Genomic DNA, 15,001 nt, shown 5'->3' with positions numbered 1-15,001 from the left:
GGGAATAAAAGACTCTGCTCTCTGTGGTGGTACTCTCCCACGATCAGTTTTAGTGTTCTTTTCATTCACTCGCTGATTCATTCATTTATTTATTTATTTTTAATTTATTTATTTTTTGTGGTACGCGGGCCTCTCACTGTTGTGGCCTCTCCCGTTGCGGAGCACAGGCTCCGGACGCGCAGGCTCAGCGGCCATGGCTCACGGGCCCAGCCGCTCCACGGCATGTGGGATCTTCCTGGACCGGGGCACGAACCCATGTCCCCTGCATCGGCAGGTGGACTCTCAACCACTGAGCCACCAGGGAAGCCCTCATTCATTTATTGAACTAATGCCAGTTGTGCACTCTTACCATGTGAAATGCTTAAGTCCTTTTCAAGGATAGAAATATTTTAGAACCAAAATTAATTTCATAACTGTGGTTCTTCTGTCGCAGATATTGACAGCCTCTTCAGTAGCAGGACAAAGAAGTCTGTATTTATTTCACTGTATCCTCCTTTTCTGTGCTCCAGTGTACCCACAGATGTTTTGCACAGTGGGCCCTGCCTGTCCAGGAGACACCGTTACGGCACTGAGTGGAGGAAGCAATTGAGGACCTTACGGAGCCTCAAGTACTGTGGTTGAGTTTCCTCCCTCTGATTCTAGCTCTGTAGGCAGCGGGGGGTGGAAGTCGGGGCTCTGAAAGAGCTGCCCAGGGCTGCAGAGCAGCTTTCCTTCGTGGCTCACAGTTTCTTCCTTGTCCCATCCCGGGGCCTCTGGAGGCTTCACAAGGCAGGGACACCATGCTTTTCCCTGGGATCCCGGAGGACTCAGCACGGCTTCATCTTGTTACCAAAACCAAACACAAACCCCCACCTACACAGGTGGGCACACAACTATGGGGGCAGGGAGGGAGGTGCTTTTGTTTCATGGCCACTGTTTTTGCCAAGACTTTCCAATAGCTTGGGGGTTAAGGATAGGTAGGGGTTTTGGGGTTTTTTTTAGTTTGTTTTTCAAAATTTATTACTTTTTAATTTTTTATACAGTCTTTAAAGATTATGCTCCATTTGCAGTTATTACAAAATATTGGCTATATTCCCATCCTTGAGCCTGTCTTATACCCTCCCACTCTCCCCACCTCCCCACTGGTAACCACTAGTTTGTTCTCTGTATCTGTGAGTCTGTTTCTGTTTCGTTACATTCACTAGTTGTACTTTTTAGATCCCACATATAAGTGATATCGTATAGTATTTGTCTTTCTCTGTCTGACGTATTTAACTTAGCGTAATGCCCCCCAAGTCCATCCATGTTGCTGCAAATGGCAAAATTTCGTTCTTTTTATGACTGAGTAATATTTAGCTAGATTCTGTCCAGCAAACTAGAGATGCAATGCTAGCCTCACAGTGCGATCAGGATGGAAGGTTTGGAGTCACCCCAAGGACCTAGCGATCTCCTGTTCCCCCACGCCCTCCCTTTAATGATTTAATTAAGGCATAACGTGTAAAGTTCTCTGACAGGTTTGTCTCCAAGGAAAGCCCTCACATTATGATCCTAAGTGGGTTCTGAGATAAGCAAAGGAAAGACTGAAGTGCGTGGAAAAGCACAGGACATGACGGGACAACCTGTAAGTGATGCAGAACAGGAGGCAGCGCTGCTGTCGGAAACAATGTCCTGATGGAGATACAGCCCAGACTGCTTCCCTGTGGGACCATACTCACCCCCTCCTTCTCTGTACCCCAGGAGAAAGAATGATGAGAACATCACACTGGAGACGGTCTGCCATGACCCCAAGATCGCCTACCATGGATTTGTCCTTGACGACGCTGCTTCTTCAGAGTGTATTATGAAGGAAAAAAAGGGGTCTGGAGAGACTTTCTTCATGTGTTCCTGCAGCTCCGAAGAGTGCAACGACCACATCATCTTCTCCGAAGGTGAGTGTTCTTCTCGGGATGGTCTGCCGGCTCAGGGCACATCCCTTCCTGGCTGGTGCTGGATGGTGGGCTCACACTGGGGATCAGGTCCCCTTCACCTGTTGGAAAGAGGGGCTTAAGGGGTAGCAGGGTTGGCTCTGGTCTGTATCAAATCTGGCTCCCGGGGCCCACATTATGATTTGTCACTGAGAAATAGTTTGTGTCACCCAGAGCAGTGGTTCTCAAAGCGCAGTGCCTGGAACAGCAGCAGTGGCATCACCTGAGAACTTGTTAGAAATGCAGATTCCAGGGTGCCACCCCTGACTGTGGAACCAGAAACTCTGGGTGCGGGCCCAGGGTGATTCTGAGGCAGCTCAAGTTTGAGAACGACTGGTCCAGAGTTGGGAGGAGGCTGTATGATTCAGGAGGGAGACTTTAACTCAAGTTGTTGTGTGTACATACTCCTAGGATTTGTCTAAAGGGGAAAGTACATTAACCTCAGTAATGATAGCCTGTTGGATGCACACTTGTCTCTATCCATCACGCATATTGTGTTGGCCAAAAAGTTCGTTTGGGTTCTGTAACATCTTCCACATAAAGCCAAATGAACTTTTTGCCCAACCCAATATTATCCCTCCTTCCCTCCCCTCTTTCCCTACTCCCTCCCTCTCTCCCTCCTACCTTCCCTCCCATCTTCCATCTGCCCATCCATCCATCTGCCCATCCATCCATCCACCCACTTTTCCATCTCTCCATCTGCCTATCCATCTCTCCATCTGTCTGTGTATCCATTCATCTATCTGTCCATCTGTCCATCCATCTCTCTGTTCATCTATCCATGTATCTGTCCATCTGTCCATCCATCCAAACACCTGTCCATCTGTCCATCCACTCAAACACCAATCCATCTGTCCATCCATCCACCATCCATCTGTACATCTGTCTGTCCATCTATCTGTCCATCTGTCCAACCATTCATTGCACCCACTCATCCATCTTTCCATGCAAACAGTTGATCATACTATAAATATTACCTGGCAATACTTTTTTTCACCCACCCACTTTTACTTCTCTTCCTAAACAAGACAATATATGTAGATATATTGTACACCTTTTAATTGTTGTCCAGAATTGCATAATATGGCATATCTTCTATGAGTGACTTAACCATTCTTAACTTATTCCCAAATAAGTTGGTAGCTTATTTTAGGTGTCTCCAGTTTTCCACTTAATGCTACATTGACTATCTTTGTAAAAACATCTTATACATTTGTGCTAGTATTTCTGCAAGATAGATTTCTAGAAATGAAATTTCTGGATCAGAGGTATGCACATTTTAAATTTGGATAGCCACTATTAAATTGTTCTCCTCCCCCAGAAGATATATAAGCATATGAATTTCCATCTACTTTCTCCAGCACTGGAGATTATAAGCCTTTTAATTTTTCCAGGCTGATGATGCAAATAATATTCTCTTGATTTTAGGAATATAAATTCAGTATGGGGAAAGGTTATTTTAGCCCCAAATAGGTCCAATTCAATAAAAACTCCTTTTGGAACACAAGTGCTGGGTCGACACACTATCCCTGCTACTGTGTGTGTCCCAAATATGGAAAGTGATGAGTCTCATGCTTTGTGTATGGTGCTCATGGGCATTGCAGACCCACCTCTTGCTCTCCGTGTGTCCTTCAGCCAGTTTCCCTCCCTTCCTGTTCTACACCCCACCTGTGCCAATTTCTCAGTGTACAAAGGCAGGCATGTACATCTTGTCAGCGCAACACTTTACAAAATCACTCCCCTCTCCTGTTTTTTCGTCCTACAGGCACTCCATGTCTCTCATTTTCCTTATGTAATTTGAGTTAGGAGGGACATTGTAACTAGATTAAATCACACTAAAACATGGTAACCTTGATATCCTGGTTTACCATGTTAACCTTCCCCAAGTACTTCACCTTTAAAAACAAGGCCCAGACTAAGCCAAAGGAATTAATCCCTAATAGTGGAATATCCAGACATGTTTATTACCATCTATGAAACTTTTCTCTCCTTTTGCATACTGGCTTATCCACAATGGAAGAATTTATTTCATTCAAAGGGGACAAAAGTTGATAAATGGCTTGCAAGTTGGATATATTTTATATATATGTATATTACTATAAGCTCTTAAGGTATTTATGACTTCAGTTTTCAGCGTATTTTCAACTCATGTGATAATCATGGGCCCACATTCATGTTTTCCCTCTTATTCATTATCAGACTGTTTCTTTATGAGGTGAGATAATCAGCATAAAGGTGGTTTCTCATTGTACAACTCAAGAAATCCAGCACAGCGGATGACTCAGATATTTGAGTGATTTCAGAGTCTTCTAAAATGCGCCAGGGAGTATGCTTAAAAATAACCATCTCTCTTCTCTCTATTTGTTGTAGGGGGATATTTTCATCCCCTACAACATCAGGTATTAGGAAGAACACTTTGGGGTCCATTTCTCTTATTGTCACCATCTCTTCTTTATATTAAGGAATGAAAACTTTTTTTTTAATTGAAGTATAATTGACTTACAATGTTGTGTTAATTACTGATGTACAACAAAGTGACTCAGTTATGTACATATGTGTGTGTGTGTATATATATATATATACACACACACACACATTTTTTAATATATTCTTTTCCATTGTGGTTTATCACGGGATTTTTTAAAAATTGGGGTATAGTTCTTTTACAATGTTGTGTTAGTTGCTACTGTACAGCGAAGTGGAGTTCCCTGTGCTATACAGCAGGTTCTCATCAGTTAATCTATTTTATACATATTAGTTAGTATATATATGTCAATATATGTCAATCCCAATCTTCCAATTCATCCCACCCCCACTTTCCCCTCTTGGTGTCCATATGTTTGTTCTCTGCTTCTGTGTCTCTATTTCTGCCTTGCAGACAGTTTCATCTGTACCATTTTTCTAGATTCCACATATATGTGTTAATATACGATATTTGTTTTTCTCTTTCTGACTTACTTCACTCTGTATGACAGTCCCTAGGTCCATCCACGTCTCTACAAGTGACCCAATTTCATTCCTTTTTATGGCTAATATTCCATTGTATATATCTACCACATCTTCTTTATCCATTCATCTGTTGATGGGCATTTAGGTTGCTTCTATGACCTGGCTATTATAAATAGTGCTGCAATGAACATTGGAGTGCAAATGTCTTTTTGAGTTATAGTTTTCTCTGGGTATATGCCCAGTAGTGAGATTGCTGGGTCTCATAGGATATTGAATATAGTTCTCTGTGCTATATAGTAGGACTTTGTTGTTTATGCATTCTATATATAAAAGCTTACATCTGCTAATTCCAACCTCCCAGTCGATCCCTCCCCCAACTCCCTCCCTCTTGGCAACCACCAGTCTGTTCTCTATGTCTGTGATTCTGTTTCTGTTTCATAGATAGGTTCATTTGTGTCATATTTTAGATTCCACATATAAGTGATATCATATGGTATTTGTCTTTCTTTTTCTGACTTACTTCACTTAGTATGATAATCTCTGGTTGAATCCATGTTGCTGCAAATGGCGTTATTTCGTTCTTTTTTCTGGCTGAGTAGTATTCCATTGTATATACGTACCACATCTTCTTTATCCATTCATCTGTTGATGGACATTTAGGTTGTTTCCATGTCTTGGCTATTGTGAATAGTGCTGCTGTGAACATAAGGGTGCATGTATCTTTTTTGAATTATAGTTTTATCTGGATATATGCCCAGGAGTGGGATTGCTATATCACATGGTAATTCTATGTTTAGTTTTCTGAGGAAGCTCCATACTGTTTTCTACACTGCACCAATCTACATTCCCACCAACGGTGTGGGAGGGTTCCCTTTTCTCCACACTCTCTTCAGCATTTGTTATTTGTAGACTTTTTAATGATGGGCATTCTGACTGGTGTGAGGTAGTACCTCATTGTAGTTTTGACTTGCAGTTCTCTAATAATTAGCAGTGTTGAGTATCTTTTCGTGTGCCTGTTGGCCATCTGTATGTCTTCTTTGGAGAAATGTCTATTTAGGTCTTCTGCCCATTTTTCGATTGGGTTTTTTTTTTGTTGTTGAGTTGTATGAGCTGTTTGTATATTTTGCAAATTAAGCCCTTGTCAGTCGCATCATTTGCAAATATTTTCTCCCATTCTGTAGGTTGTCTTTTCGTTTTGTTTATGGTTTCCTTTGCTGTGCAAAAGCTTGTAAGTTTGATTAGGTCCCATTTGTTTATTTTTGTTTTTATTTCTTTTGCCTTGGGAGACTGACCTAAGAAAACCCTGGTACAATTTATGTCAAAGAATTTTTTGCCTATGATCTCTTCTAGTTTTATGGTGTCATGTCTTATGTTTCAGTCTTTAAACCATTTTGATTTTATTTTTGTGTATGGTGAAAGTGTGTGTTCTAACTTCATTGATTTACATGCAACTGTCTAACTTTCTCAGCACCACTTGCTGAAGAGACTTTTTCCCGTTTTATATTCTGGCCTTCTTTGTCAAAGATTAATTGACTGTAGGTGTGTGGGTTTTTTTTCCTAGGCTCTCTATTCTGTTCCATTGATCTGTATGTCTCTTTTAGTGCCAATACCATGCTGTTTTGATTATTGTAGCTTTGTAGCATTGTCTGAAATCTGGGAGGGTTATGCCTCCTGCTTTGTTCTTTTTCTTCAGGATTGCTTTGGCAATTCTGGGTCTTTTATGGTTCCATATGGATTTTAGGATTATTTGTTTTAGTTCTGTGAAAAATGTCATGGGTAATTTGATAGGGATTACATTAAATATGTAGATTGCTTTGAGTAGTATTGCCATTTTAACAATATTAATTTTTCCAATCCAAGAGCATGGGTTATCTTTCCATTTCTGTATTGTTCCAATTTTAGTATATGTGCTGCCAGAGCGAGCACATATCTTTCCATTTCTTTGAATCATCTTCAGTTTCATTTATTAATGTTTTATAGTTCTCAGCATATAGTTCTCAGTTCTCAGTATAGTTCTCAGTCTTTCACCTCCTTGATCAGGTTTATAAGGTGGGAAAACTCTTGAAGCAATTTTTATTTTTCTACTCCAAGTCAAATAAGATGGGGAACACAAAAGCTCTCTGGAGTGTTCTGTATAGTATTTTTATTAGGATAGCACTCTGTTCCTGTTGCTTTCTGATCTACGAACAATGGATAATGATTACTTACGTCTTACATTTTTCTTAAATATGTGAGGGAAAAAAAGTTGAGCCACAAGATTTACTCTTTAAATGTAGATCTTTATTTTCAGTGTTACTATGAATGATAGCTGACATTCAGAGGGAATGTAGTTGCTGTGTTTGTTGCTAAGCCCCTGTGATGGCCTGGCCTCAGTTAATTTCATAGCCACCCCATGAGGTAGGCACTGCTAGTATCCCCATCTTATAGATGAGAAAACCAAGCTCAGAGAACTGTAACGCCTTGTCCAGGATCCCATGACTAGTGGTGGCATAGCTAGGATTCATAATGGGCTGTGTATAAAATACAACTTCTGTGAGGGTTTTTCCCCCTTCCTTCTCTTTTTATGTCCTTCTTTCTTGCACTCTCTCTATCTCTGTCTTTCTAAACAGATAACATATGTACATATTAAAAAATTCAAATTCGACAAACTGGATACAGTGAAAAGAAAGCCTCCTCTTGGTCTGTGATCATCCAGAGAGATTTTTCTGCATGGACTCTGCATGGAAATCCTAAACTTGGTAAATCATATCATTGAGATTTTTTTAAAAAGTCAGATTCATTGATGTATAATTTACGTAAAATAAAATCCACCGTTTGAAGATACTATTTTTACTGAATTGTGACTAATATATATAGCTGTGTAACTACTACCACAATCAAGATACAGAACATTTTTGTGACTCCCAGTAAATTCCCTTATTCCCTTTTTCCATCATCATTGGGATTTTTATCCTCATTTTAGAAATTTGGTTGCTTTCTTCCTGTATTTGGTGATTTCCGTTTACTTAACCGAGGCCATGACTTCAGTCCTCCAAAGAATGGACAGGTGGGACAGCCCGGCCTCAGACAACAAGATACCACTGTGTTCCTTTGCCTCTATAGGCACCCAGGCCTATTCTACCAAAAAAAAAAGGAGGGGGGGGGACAAATGCCACCTCTTTGTATTATTCAGCACTGATTTTCTCTCCTGCTCCATGTTGCTTGTCTGTACGCCTGGCATAAAGCCTGAAGCCTGGCAGGTGGTTTGGGGGAGGATGGGCCTCTACACAAGCCACCAGTCCTCCCATCTTCACTCCTTTCAGGTTCCCAGAGGTTGGTGTGTAGTGATGGCTTGTATGCCTCTGGTCTTGTTCACCTTGTCGAAGCACCTTTACATTCTATACCTGAGAAATGTGCAGAGAATGTATTGAAGATATTGAAGATTCGTTGAGATAATTGTCTTAAGGCCCAGAAAGATGATTAGATTACTGTCCCCTGGTGATGATGGCAGAGAGCCAGGAACATAGAAGTTAGGTGACTTGCCTGTAGTTACTCAGCTAGTTAGTGGCAGAGCTGGGCTACAGGTTTGGTCTGCAGACTCTCACCAAGGTCTGTGTCTCTAGTACAGGGTTTGAAGTCTGTATTCCTAGGGGCATCAGGGGCTGCTCTGAGGAACTGAGGGAGAAGGGAGTAAATCAGCTCTCCTTTACCTGCCATGTGTACCAAGCTTCAGCAGAAGATGTGAATCACAGAAGGGCGTTGCCAGCTTTCATGAGTTTGAAACCAATGTTCCAAAACAAAGGAATTAAAGAGACCTTGCTGTCTTTCTTTTTGAACCAGGTACCTATCTTTTCCCCCCAAACCCCCCAGTGGGGCCTTGTGCTATGCCCGGTGGCTCCCTGCTTCCCTAAATTAGATCAATTAGAATGAGGCCGGGGTCCGCTCTTCCATCTGCTCTCCGAAAGTCAGGTCTCCCTGTCCTGTCTGATGATTCCTGCTTGGTGAAAGATGTGTAGAATTCTGAGGAAGTCATTATCTCCCCCTGAGCTCACCAAGCCCTATGATTCCGGTTAGAAGAGAGGGCATTTGTCTGGGTCCTTATTGATGTCCTGGTGACAGCTGTCACTCAAACAAGCCCTGTCAGGCTCCTGGACCAAAGTGAGCCCAGGATGGGGGTGGGGACCCCAAGCTAACGGCTCCCTGTTCACTTGCAGATGACATGTCCACTTTGCAAAATCATGATGTGGGTAGGATCGCTCATTAAGCCTTGAAGAATCCAAAACACCACTCAGTTTTATTCATTTCATAAATGGTTTCCAAGTGCAGTAAAGATGCTTCATTTGCAGAGTACCAGGCAAGGAGATGATTTCTGCTTGTTTTAGGTACGAAATAAACAGTCCAGTGTAATGGTTAAGATGGGTCTGTGGTGGGTTTCTAGAATTTTAAGGCCCATTCTACCACTTGTTCGCTTTGCCACATTGGGCCAGTTACCTGACCTCTCCTAGTCTGTAAAATGGAACTAAAACGGGGGGTGGGTGGGGTGTGGCTAGATTGTTACATGCAGTGCTTACGACAGTGCCCCATCTGTTAGCTGCTGGTATTATTTGGGGGTTTATATCCGATGCGGACTTTTGCTCACCCTGAGATGTGAAGCCAGGCCCGTCCGGCCCTCTGGTGTGTTCCAGCACTGAGGTCTGTGGTGGAGACTTGACCACAGTGTGCAGCAGGCCACTCAGACCTCCTATGTGTGGCACTGCAAGAGTTTGGGAGGGGTTTGTGTTGCTTTAACTCGTGCCTCGAGCAGCTTCTTTCTTCTCCACGTGCCTTCACAGAGGTAGGGGGAGCATACCGAGTCCACAGTTTGTAATCAAAGCTAACCACATCCCTCCATCGTAGTCAGATAGCGTTGTTCCTATTGTGACGCAGAATCACAGTAGCAGGTGGCTAAATACAAATGGGAGGGCTCACTGTGCCGTGCAGGTCAGTGCTGGGGCGATCGCACTTCTGTTCTTGCCAAAGGGCTTCACTCTGTCTTCCTTTTCTCAGCAGAAAGCTGCTTCGGGCCACGTGGCCACCTCATTGAATGGCTGTGCCGCTGTTGACCACTTAGTGCTGATAGTGATACCTGTGGCCTCAGGATGTTGTGGGGATTGAAGGAGGTGAAGCTTGGGAGGGCCAGCGTGGCAGCTGGTACACAGCAGGTGCCTCCATTCTCCCTCATTCCTCCAGATAAGGAGCGCACTCTCTGCTGAGGAGAACCCCTCCTCTGAATGGGGAACCCTCGCTACTCCAAGTGTCCACAGACCAGCTGCAGCATTGCCGGGCAGCTGGGTAGAAGAACAGAACCTCAGGGCCCTCCTGGACCCACTGCATCAGTATCAGTGTTGTAACAGTGTCCTTGGTGATCTGTTCTCACACTGAAGTGTGAAAACGCTGGTGTGAACTCAGCCAGCTAGGAATGGAACCAGAGCACTAAAGATGGGTCTTGTTAGCTTCCTGCTGGTAACTTGCCCAGCTGATCAGTCAGCCCAAGAGGAATACATTTGGTCTTAAACCTGGTCATTTGCAAAGGAGCTAAATATGCTTTACTCTGTCCTTTCGTGTAACAGAACTCCCCACTGAAATGGGGGTGTTTTTCCATAGCGATAGTGAAGTCACTTTTTGTATGCGTTACAAACTTTGTGCTGGCATGGAGCTCCACGTGGAGAAGATGAGGTGCCTTTTCAGGAACATTTCTTTGGTTTCCGTGATAATGTTCACATACTTTATCTATGGGATCATACTCTACTATTTCCCAAAGCAAGAAGACATGTAGGAATACCTTCAAGAAGCATTTCACAAGATGTTGTTCTGAACTGGATCTGTTGATACGAGGGAGTTGTTTGGTAGCCTGGGGGAGCCCTGGACAAGGAATAGGGAGGCATTAAAAGGAGTTCGCCTGAATCAGTTTGCTCTTCAGTTGTTTGTTATCGTCATCTGCTGGGTTAGGATGGTAATTTGGCAGACTGAAGGAGGTATGCTTCTGGACTGCTCCCAGCTCCCAGATGGCTGGATGCCTGGCCATCCCACCTTTCCTCCTGACTTAGAGCTGAACTGCTTCTTCTGGAAATGGCAAGTCTCCATGGCCATGAGGGAAAGGGAATTAGCATTAAACTCAAGCCTGGACTCTGAAAAGTTTGGTTTCAAGGCCAGAGTCCCACCCCCTTCCTTAGCTGAAGTGCAGGGGAGCTGGCACCATGCCCAAGGCCCAGACCATGGACATCCCTAGAACAATAGTAGTGATGGTCTCTGCCCTGGGGTGAGAGCCTGCTGTGGTTGGTCCACCTGTGCTAACTGCTTTCAGGTGTGTTGCCTTGTTTCCTAGAGTCATAACTTTTTTTTGACGTCATGTTCTAGCATTTTTTCAAATTTACTGAGGTATAATTAAGAAATAAAGTTGTAGATATTTAAAGTGTACATCATGGTGACTTAATGTACACATACTTTGTGAAAGGATTCCCTCCATCTAGGCAGTTCACACATCCATCACCTCACATATTTTTCTTTTTGTGTGAGAACATTTAAGTTCTACTCTCTTAGCAAATTTCAACTGTACAAGACAGTGTTATCAACTATAGTCACCATGTTTTACACTAGATTCTCATCACTCATTCATCTTAGAGCTGGAAGTTTATACCTTTTTACCAACCTCTCCCTATTTCCCCCACCCCCAGCCCACGGCAACCACCGTTTTACCATTTCTGTGAGTTTGCTTTTTGTTTTTAGATTCCACATGTGAATTATACCATGAGGTATTTGTCTGTCTCTGTCTTATTTCATTTAGCATAATGTCCTCAAAGTCTATCCATGATGTTACAAATGGAAGGATTTCCCTCTTCCTCATGGCTGAATACTATTCCATTGAATATACACCACACCTTCTTTATCCATTCATCCCTTGGTGGACATTTAGGTCGCTTCCATGTCTTGCCAGTTATGAATGATGCTGCAGTGAACGTGGGAGTACAGATAGCTCTTTGAGATCCTGTTTTCATTTCTTTGGATAAATACCCAGGAGTGGGATTGCTGGGTCATATGGTAGTTCTATTTTTAGTTTTTTAAGGAATCTCCATACTGTTCTCCATAGAAGCTGTATCAATTTACATTCCCACCAACATTGCAGAGGGGTTCCCTTTTCTCCACATCCTTGCCAAGACTTGTCATCTTAGTCTTTTTGGAGTCGTAACTTTTTTTATGCTGAAATGAAGCCCATGCAGTTAGCTCGTCCAAACTTTTCATTTTACTGACAAAGAAATGGATTTCTAGAGAGTGGTGTGAATTTCCCAAGATTTCACAGTTGGTTCTCCACCATTTGTCCACAGGAGAGTTGGAGAATCTTGTCTCTTTTTTTCAGGGAGTACCATCAACCCTCCACGTTCAGCTGTGTGCGGGGTGCTTGTTAACAACAGTCTTACCCCCATGTGGACACAAGCCTGGTTGCTAATCTGTGCCCAGACTCCCCATTCAGCCAGTCCTGGGCAAGCAGCACAACCAGAGGCTATACCATTCACGGGCTGGTTAGGAACGAGCTTTATAAATGACGCCCAGCCGGATGCTCATCTTTTGAGAAGATCGTGCTCTACCCAGTGAGATTTTCTGGGTTCAAATCTCAGCTAAGCCATTTATGAGTTGTTTGTCCTTGGGTGAACCAATTTACCTCAGTTTTCCCCTCTGAAAAATGGGGGTAGAAATAGTGCTCACTTTGAACAGGATTCTTGTGAGGATAAATGTGTTTATTCATGTAGGGAACTTAGAGTAGTACCTGGCACAGAACACCTATGCAATAAATTTTGGCTGTAAAGAGTTACCATTGTTCCCCTAGATTTAAATGTCTTGTCTTTGGATTTAGCCAGATGAGTGAGGCACTTTGTACCAATGTCGTGTTGCCTTCTCCTTCCTGAAAATTCCTTCTGCTGACTCGTCTGTAAGTACCATCCATCTTCAGCAACAGTCCTGTGAATTAGAGGGACAGGTTCACTGTAAAGAACGCTGTTGAGGAAGCTGTTCTCTGCATTGTATTGTCACCTCGCTGAGGAAGCCAGGAGAAATTTCTCTCAGCTCTCTGCTTTGGAAAGATTATTCCCCTCATGAGGACATACTTGCTTCTGACCTTAAGGACACTTTGAAGCATATAGAGCTTCAAGTAGAGCAGGGATCAGCAAGCTTCTTTGGTAAAGGACCAGTTCATGAATACCTTGGGCTTTGCAGGCCAGAGAGCCCCTGTTGCAGCCACAGACAGTATGTAAACAAATGGATGCGACCATGTTCCAGTAAAACTTTATTTACAGAACAAGGCTTCAGGCCACCCCCTGACATACATGACCATGTTTTGTTGTATTTCTCCCTACAGTACTACCAGAAAAGCTTCAGTCATGCTTCTAGCAAATATGTGGGCGTGTACTTTGCATACTGACATCACCCCTGCTTGCCTGTTTTCCTACATTTACCTTCCATCTGTCTTGATCCCAGCTCCCATGTTTACTTTTTTTTGGTCTTCCCCTGACTACTGTGTCTATCTCTAGGTTGCATGAGATTTTTTTTTTTTTTTAACAGGATGAAACTATCAGTAAATACGTCAGTTATATCTAGTTAACTTAGGAACCAGGACTCTAGAAACCACTCTGACTCAGAGTTCACCTGCTGTGGTAAAATGCTCCTGGCTGACCCACAAGCTGCCTGCAGGCCCCACAGGACCTGGAGAGGCAGAGAGCAAGGGACAGGAGACAGGGACTCCTGGTAGCCACAAATGCTCCTTCTTTCCTTTCTCATTGTTGTCGAGTTTCTTTTAAATGAAAACAGCCTCTTTGGTTTGCAGGCCTAAAGCTGGCAGGAAGACAAATGATTTTTTTTTTTTACAATATCAGACACACGGTTTCCTGTCTCTGTTTAACTTGCTAGCAGATCATCTCAGCCAGCTGGGTCCCCCTGGACCTGTTGTGACCTTAATAACGTTGCTTCCCGCCATCCAGCAGACCCACTCCGGGTGTGGATCACGCGCCTGGCGTACTGTATGGACTCATCTTGGGTTCTGCGTCGGGGAGGGCTTGGACGTGCTGCCGACCTCATTTTGTGTTCGTTCTGCTCCAGCATGCGGCAGCTGGCTTCTTGGGGGAAGCTCTGAGTTCCTGCGTGCAAGAAACCAGCAGAATGATATGTGCTCTGGCAGCTCTGGGCTTTGGGTGTGCTGCTGCCTTTGAACTGCGCCCTCACGACTCAAAATAGCTGGCTCGCCAGCTGTGCTTTTTTGTTTCAAGAGAAACAAACCAGATTTACTTTCTGGTCTCAATACAAAAGGAAAAGAAACCTAAGTGTGGAAATTTGGTGGAGAAAAGTTGTTAGAAGAGGAAGAAAATTCTGGATTCAAGTCACTCGTCTCATTCTGGGGAAGAGAAATGAGTTATTTGAGGGGATGATTCAGTGCTGAAGGAGACTTGGGTTGTGAATGAGTTAGAAGCATCCTCTGAATCCCTGAATACAGCCCCATGTCTGGCCAAGGAAATTATAAAGATTGGACATGCCAGAGGGCACTGTGACTCAGTCCAGTGAGGCTTAGCATGTATTTGAAGTGTCTTCAGGCAAAGCAACTGGCTTCTGTAGGGTTTTTTTTTTTTCCCCAAGCAGCAAAGTAAACAAAGATGCTCTGAGGCCAGATGTGGTTGCCAGCTGCGAATATTTCTACCCTGGAACCTCATCCTGACGTGAATCACAGCCGAGTGGAATCCATTAAGGACACAGTCTGTCTCGAACCCCATCCCCTAGATGTGAGTGACCAATAGAACAGTTGAGCCAGTAAGGCTGGCGTTGCTGCGAAGCTGTGGTGAAACGTCTGCAGTCTCTCCTCTCACAGTGGCCTTCTCGTGTTCTGTAAACAACACACAGATGGGTGATGGCAAAAAGGGTCCGGGAGACTGTTTGCTACTTTCCAGGTACCTCAGTGTCCCACCAATGGAAAAACACTGGAGCTCGCTAACCACTGGGAAACTGACCCTCATGTCCGCCCGTCCTGAACTCCAGAGGCTGTATTTACCTCCAGCTGGACATCCGGCCAACTGGCTCTTGGAAAACCTTTTCTGATCCTCAAATAACTCTTA

General features: G+C 43.5%; 1 protein-coding gene across 1 annotated transcript in view; it reads left to right on the top strand.

Moving 5' to 3' along the window:
* Positions 1 to 15,001, top strand: part of TGFBR2 (transforming growth factor beta receptor 2) — a 92,285-nt gene that overhangs the window by 37,069 nt on the left and 40,215 nt on the right. The window contains exon 3 of the mRNA XM_082847727.1: positions 1,717 to 1,907. Within this exon, the coding sequence (XP_082703853.1) occupies positions 1,717 to 1,907 (191 nt within the window). The remainder of the gene's footprint in view (positions 1 to 1,716; positions 1,908 to 15,001) is intronic.

Source organism: Leucopleurus acutus (genome assembly GCF_964270905.1).
Source record: "Leucopleurus acutus genome assembly, chromosome: 10".
NCBI classification, from domain to species: domain Eukaryota; kingdom Metazoa; phylum Chordata; class Mammalia; order Artiodactyla; family Delphinidae; genus Leucopleurus; species Leucopleurus acutus.
The sequence above is the reverse complement of the archived record's forward strand: the minus strand, read 5'-3'. Positions and strand labels throughout refer to the sequence as shown.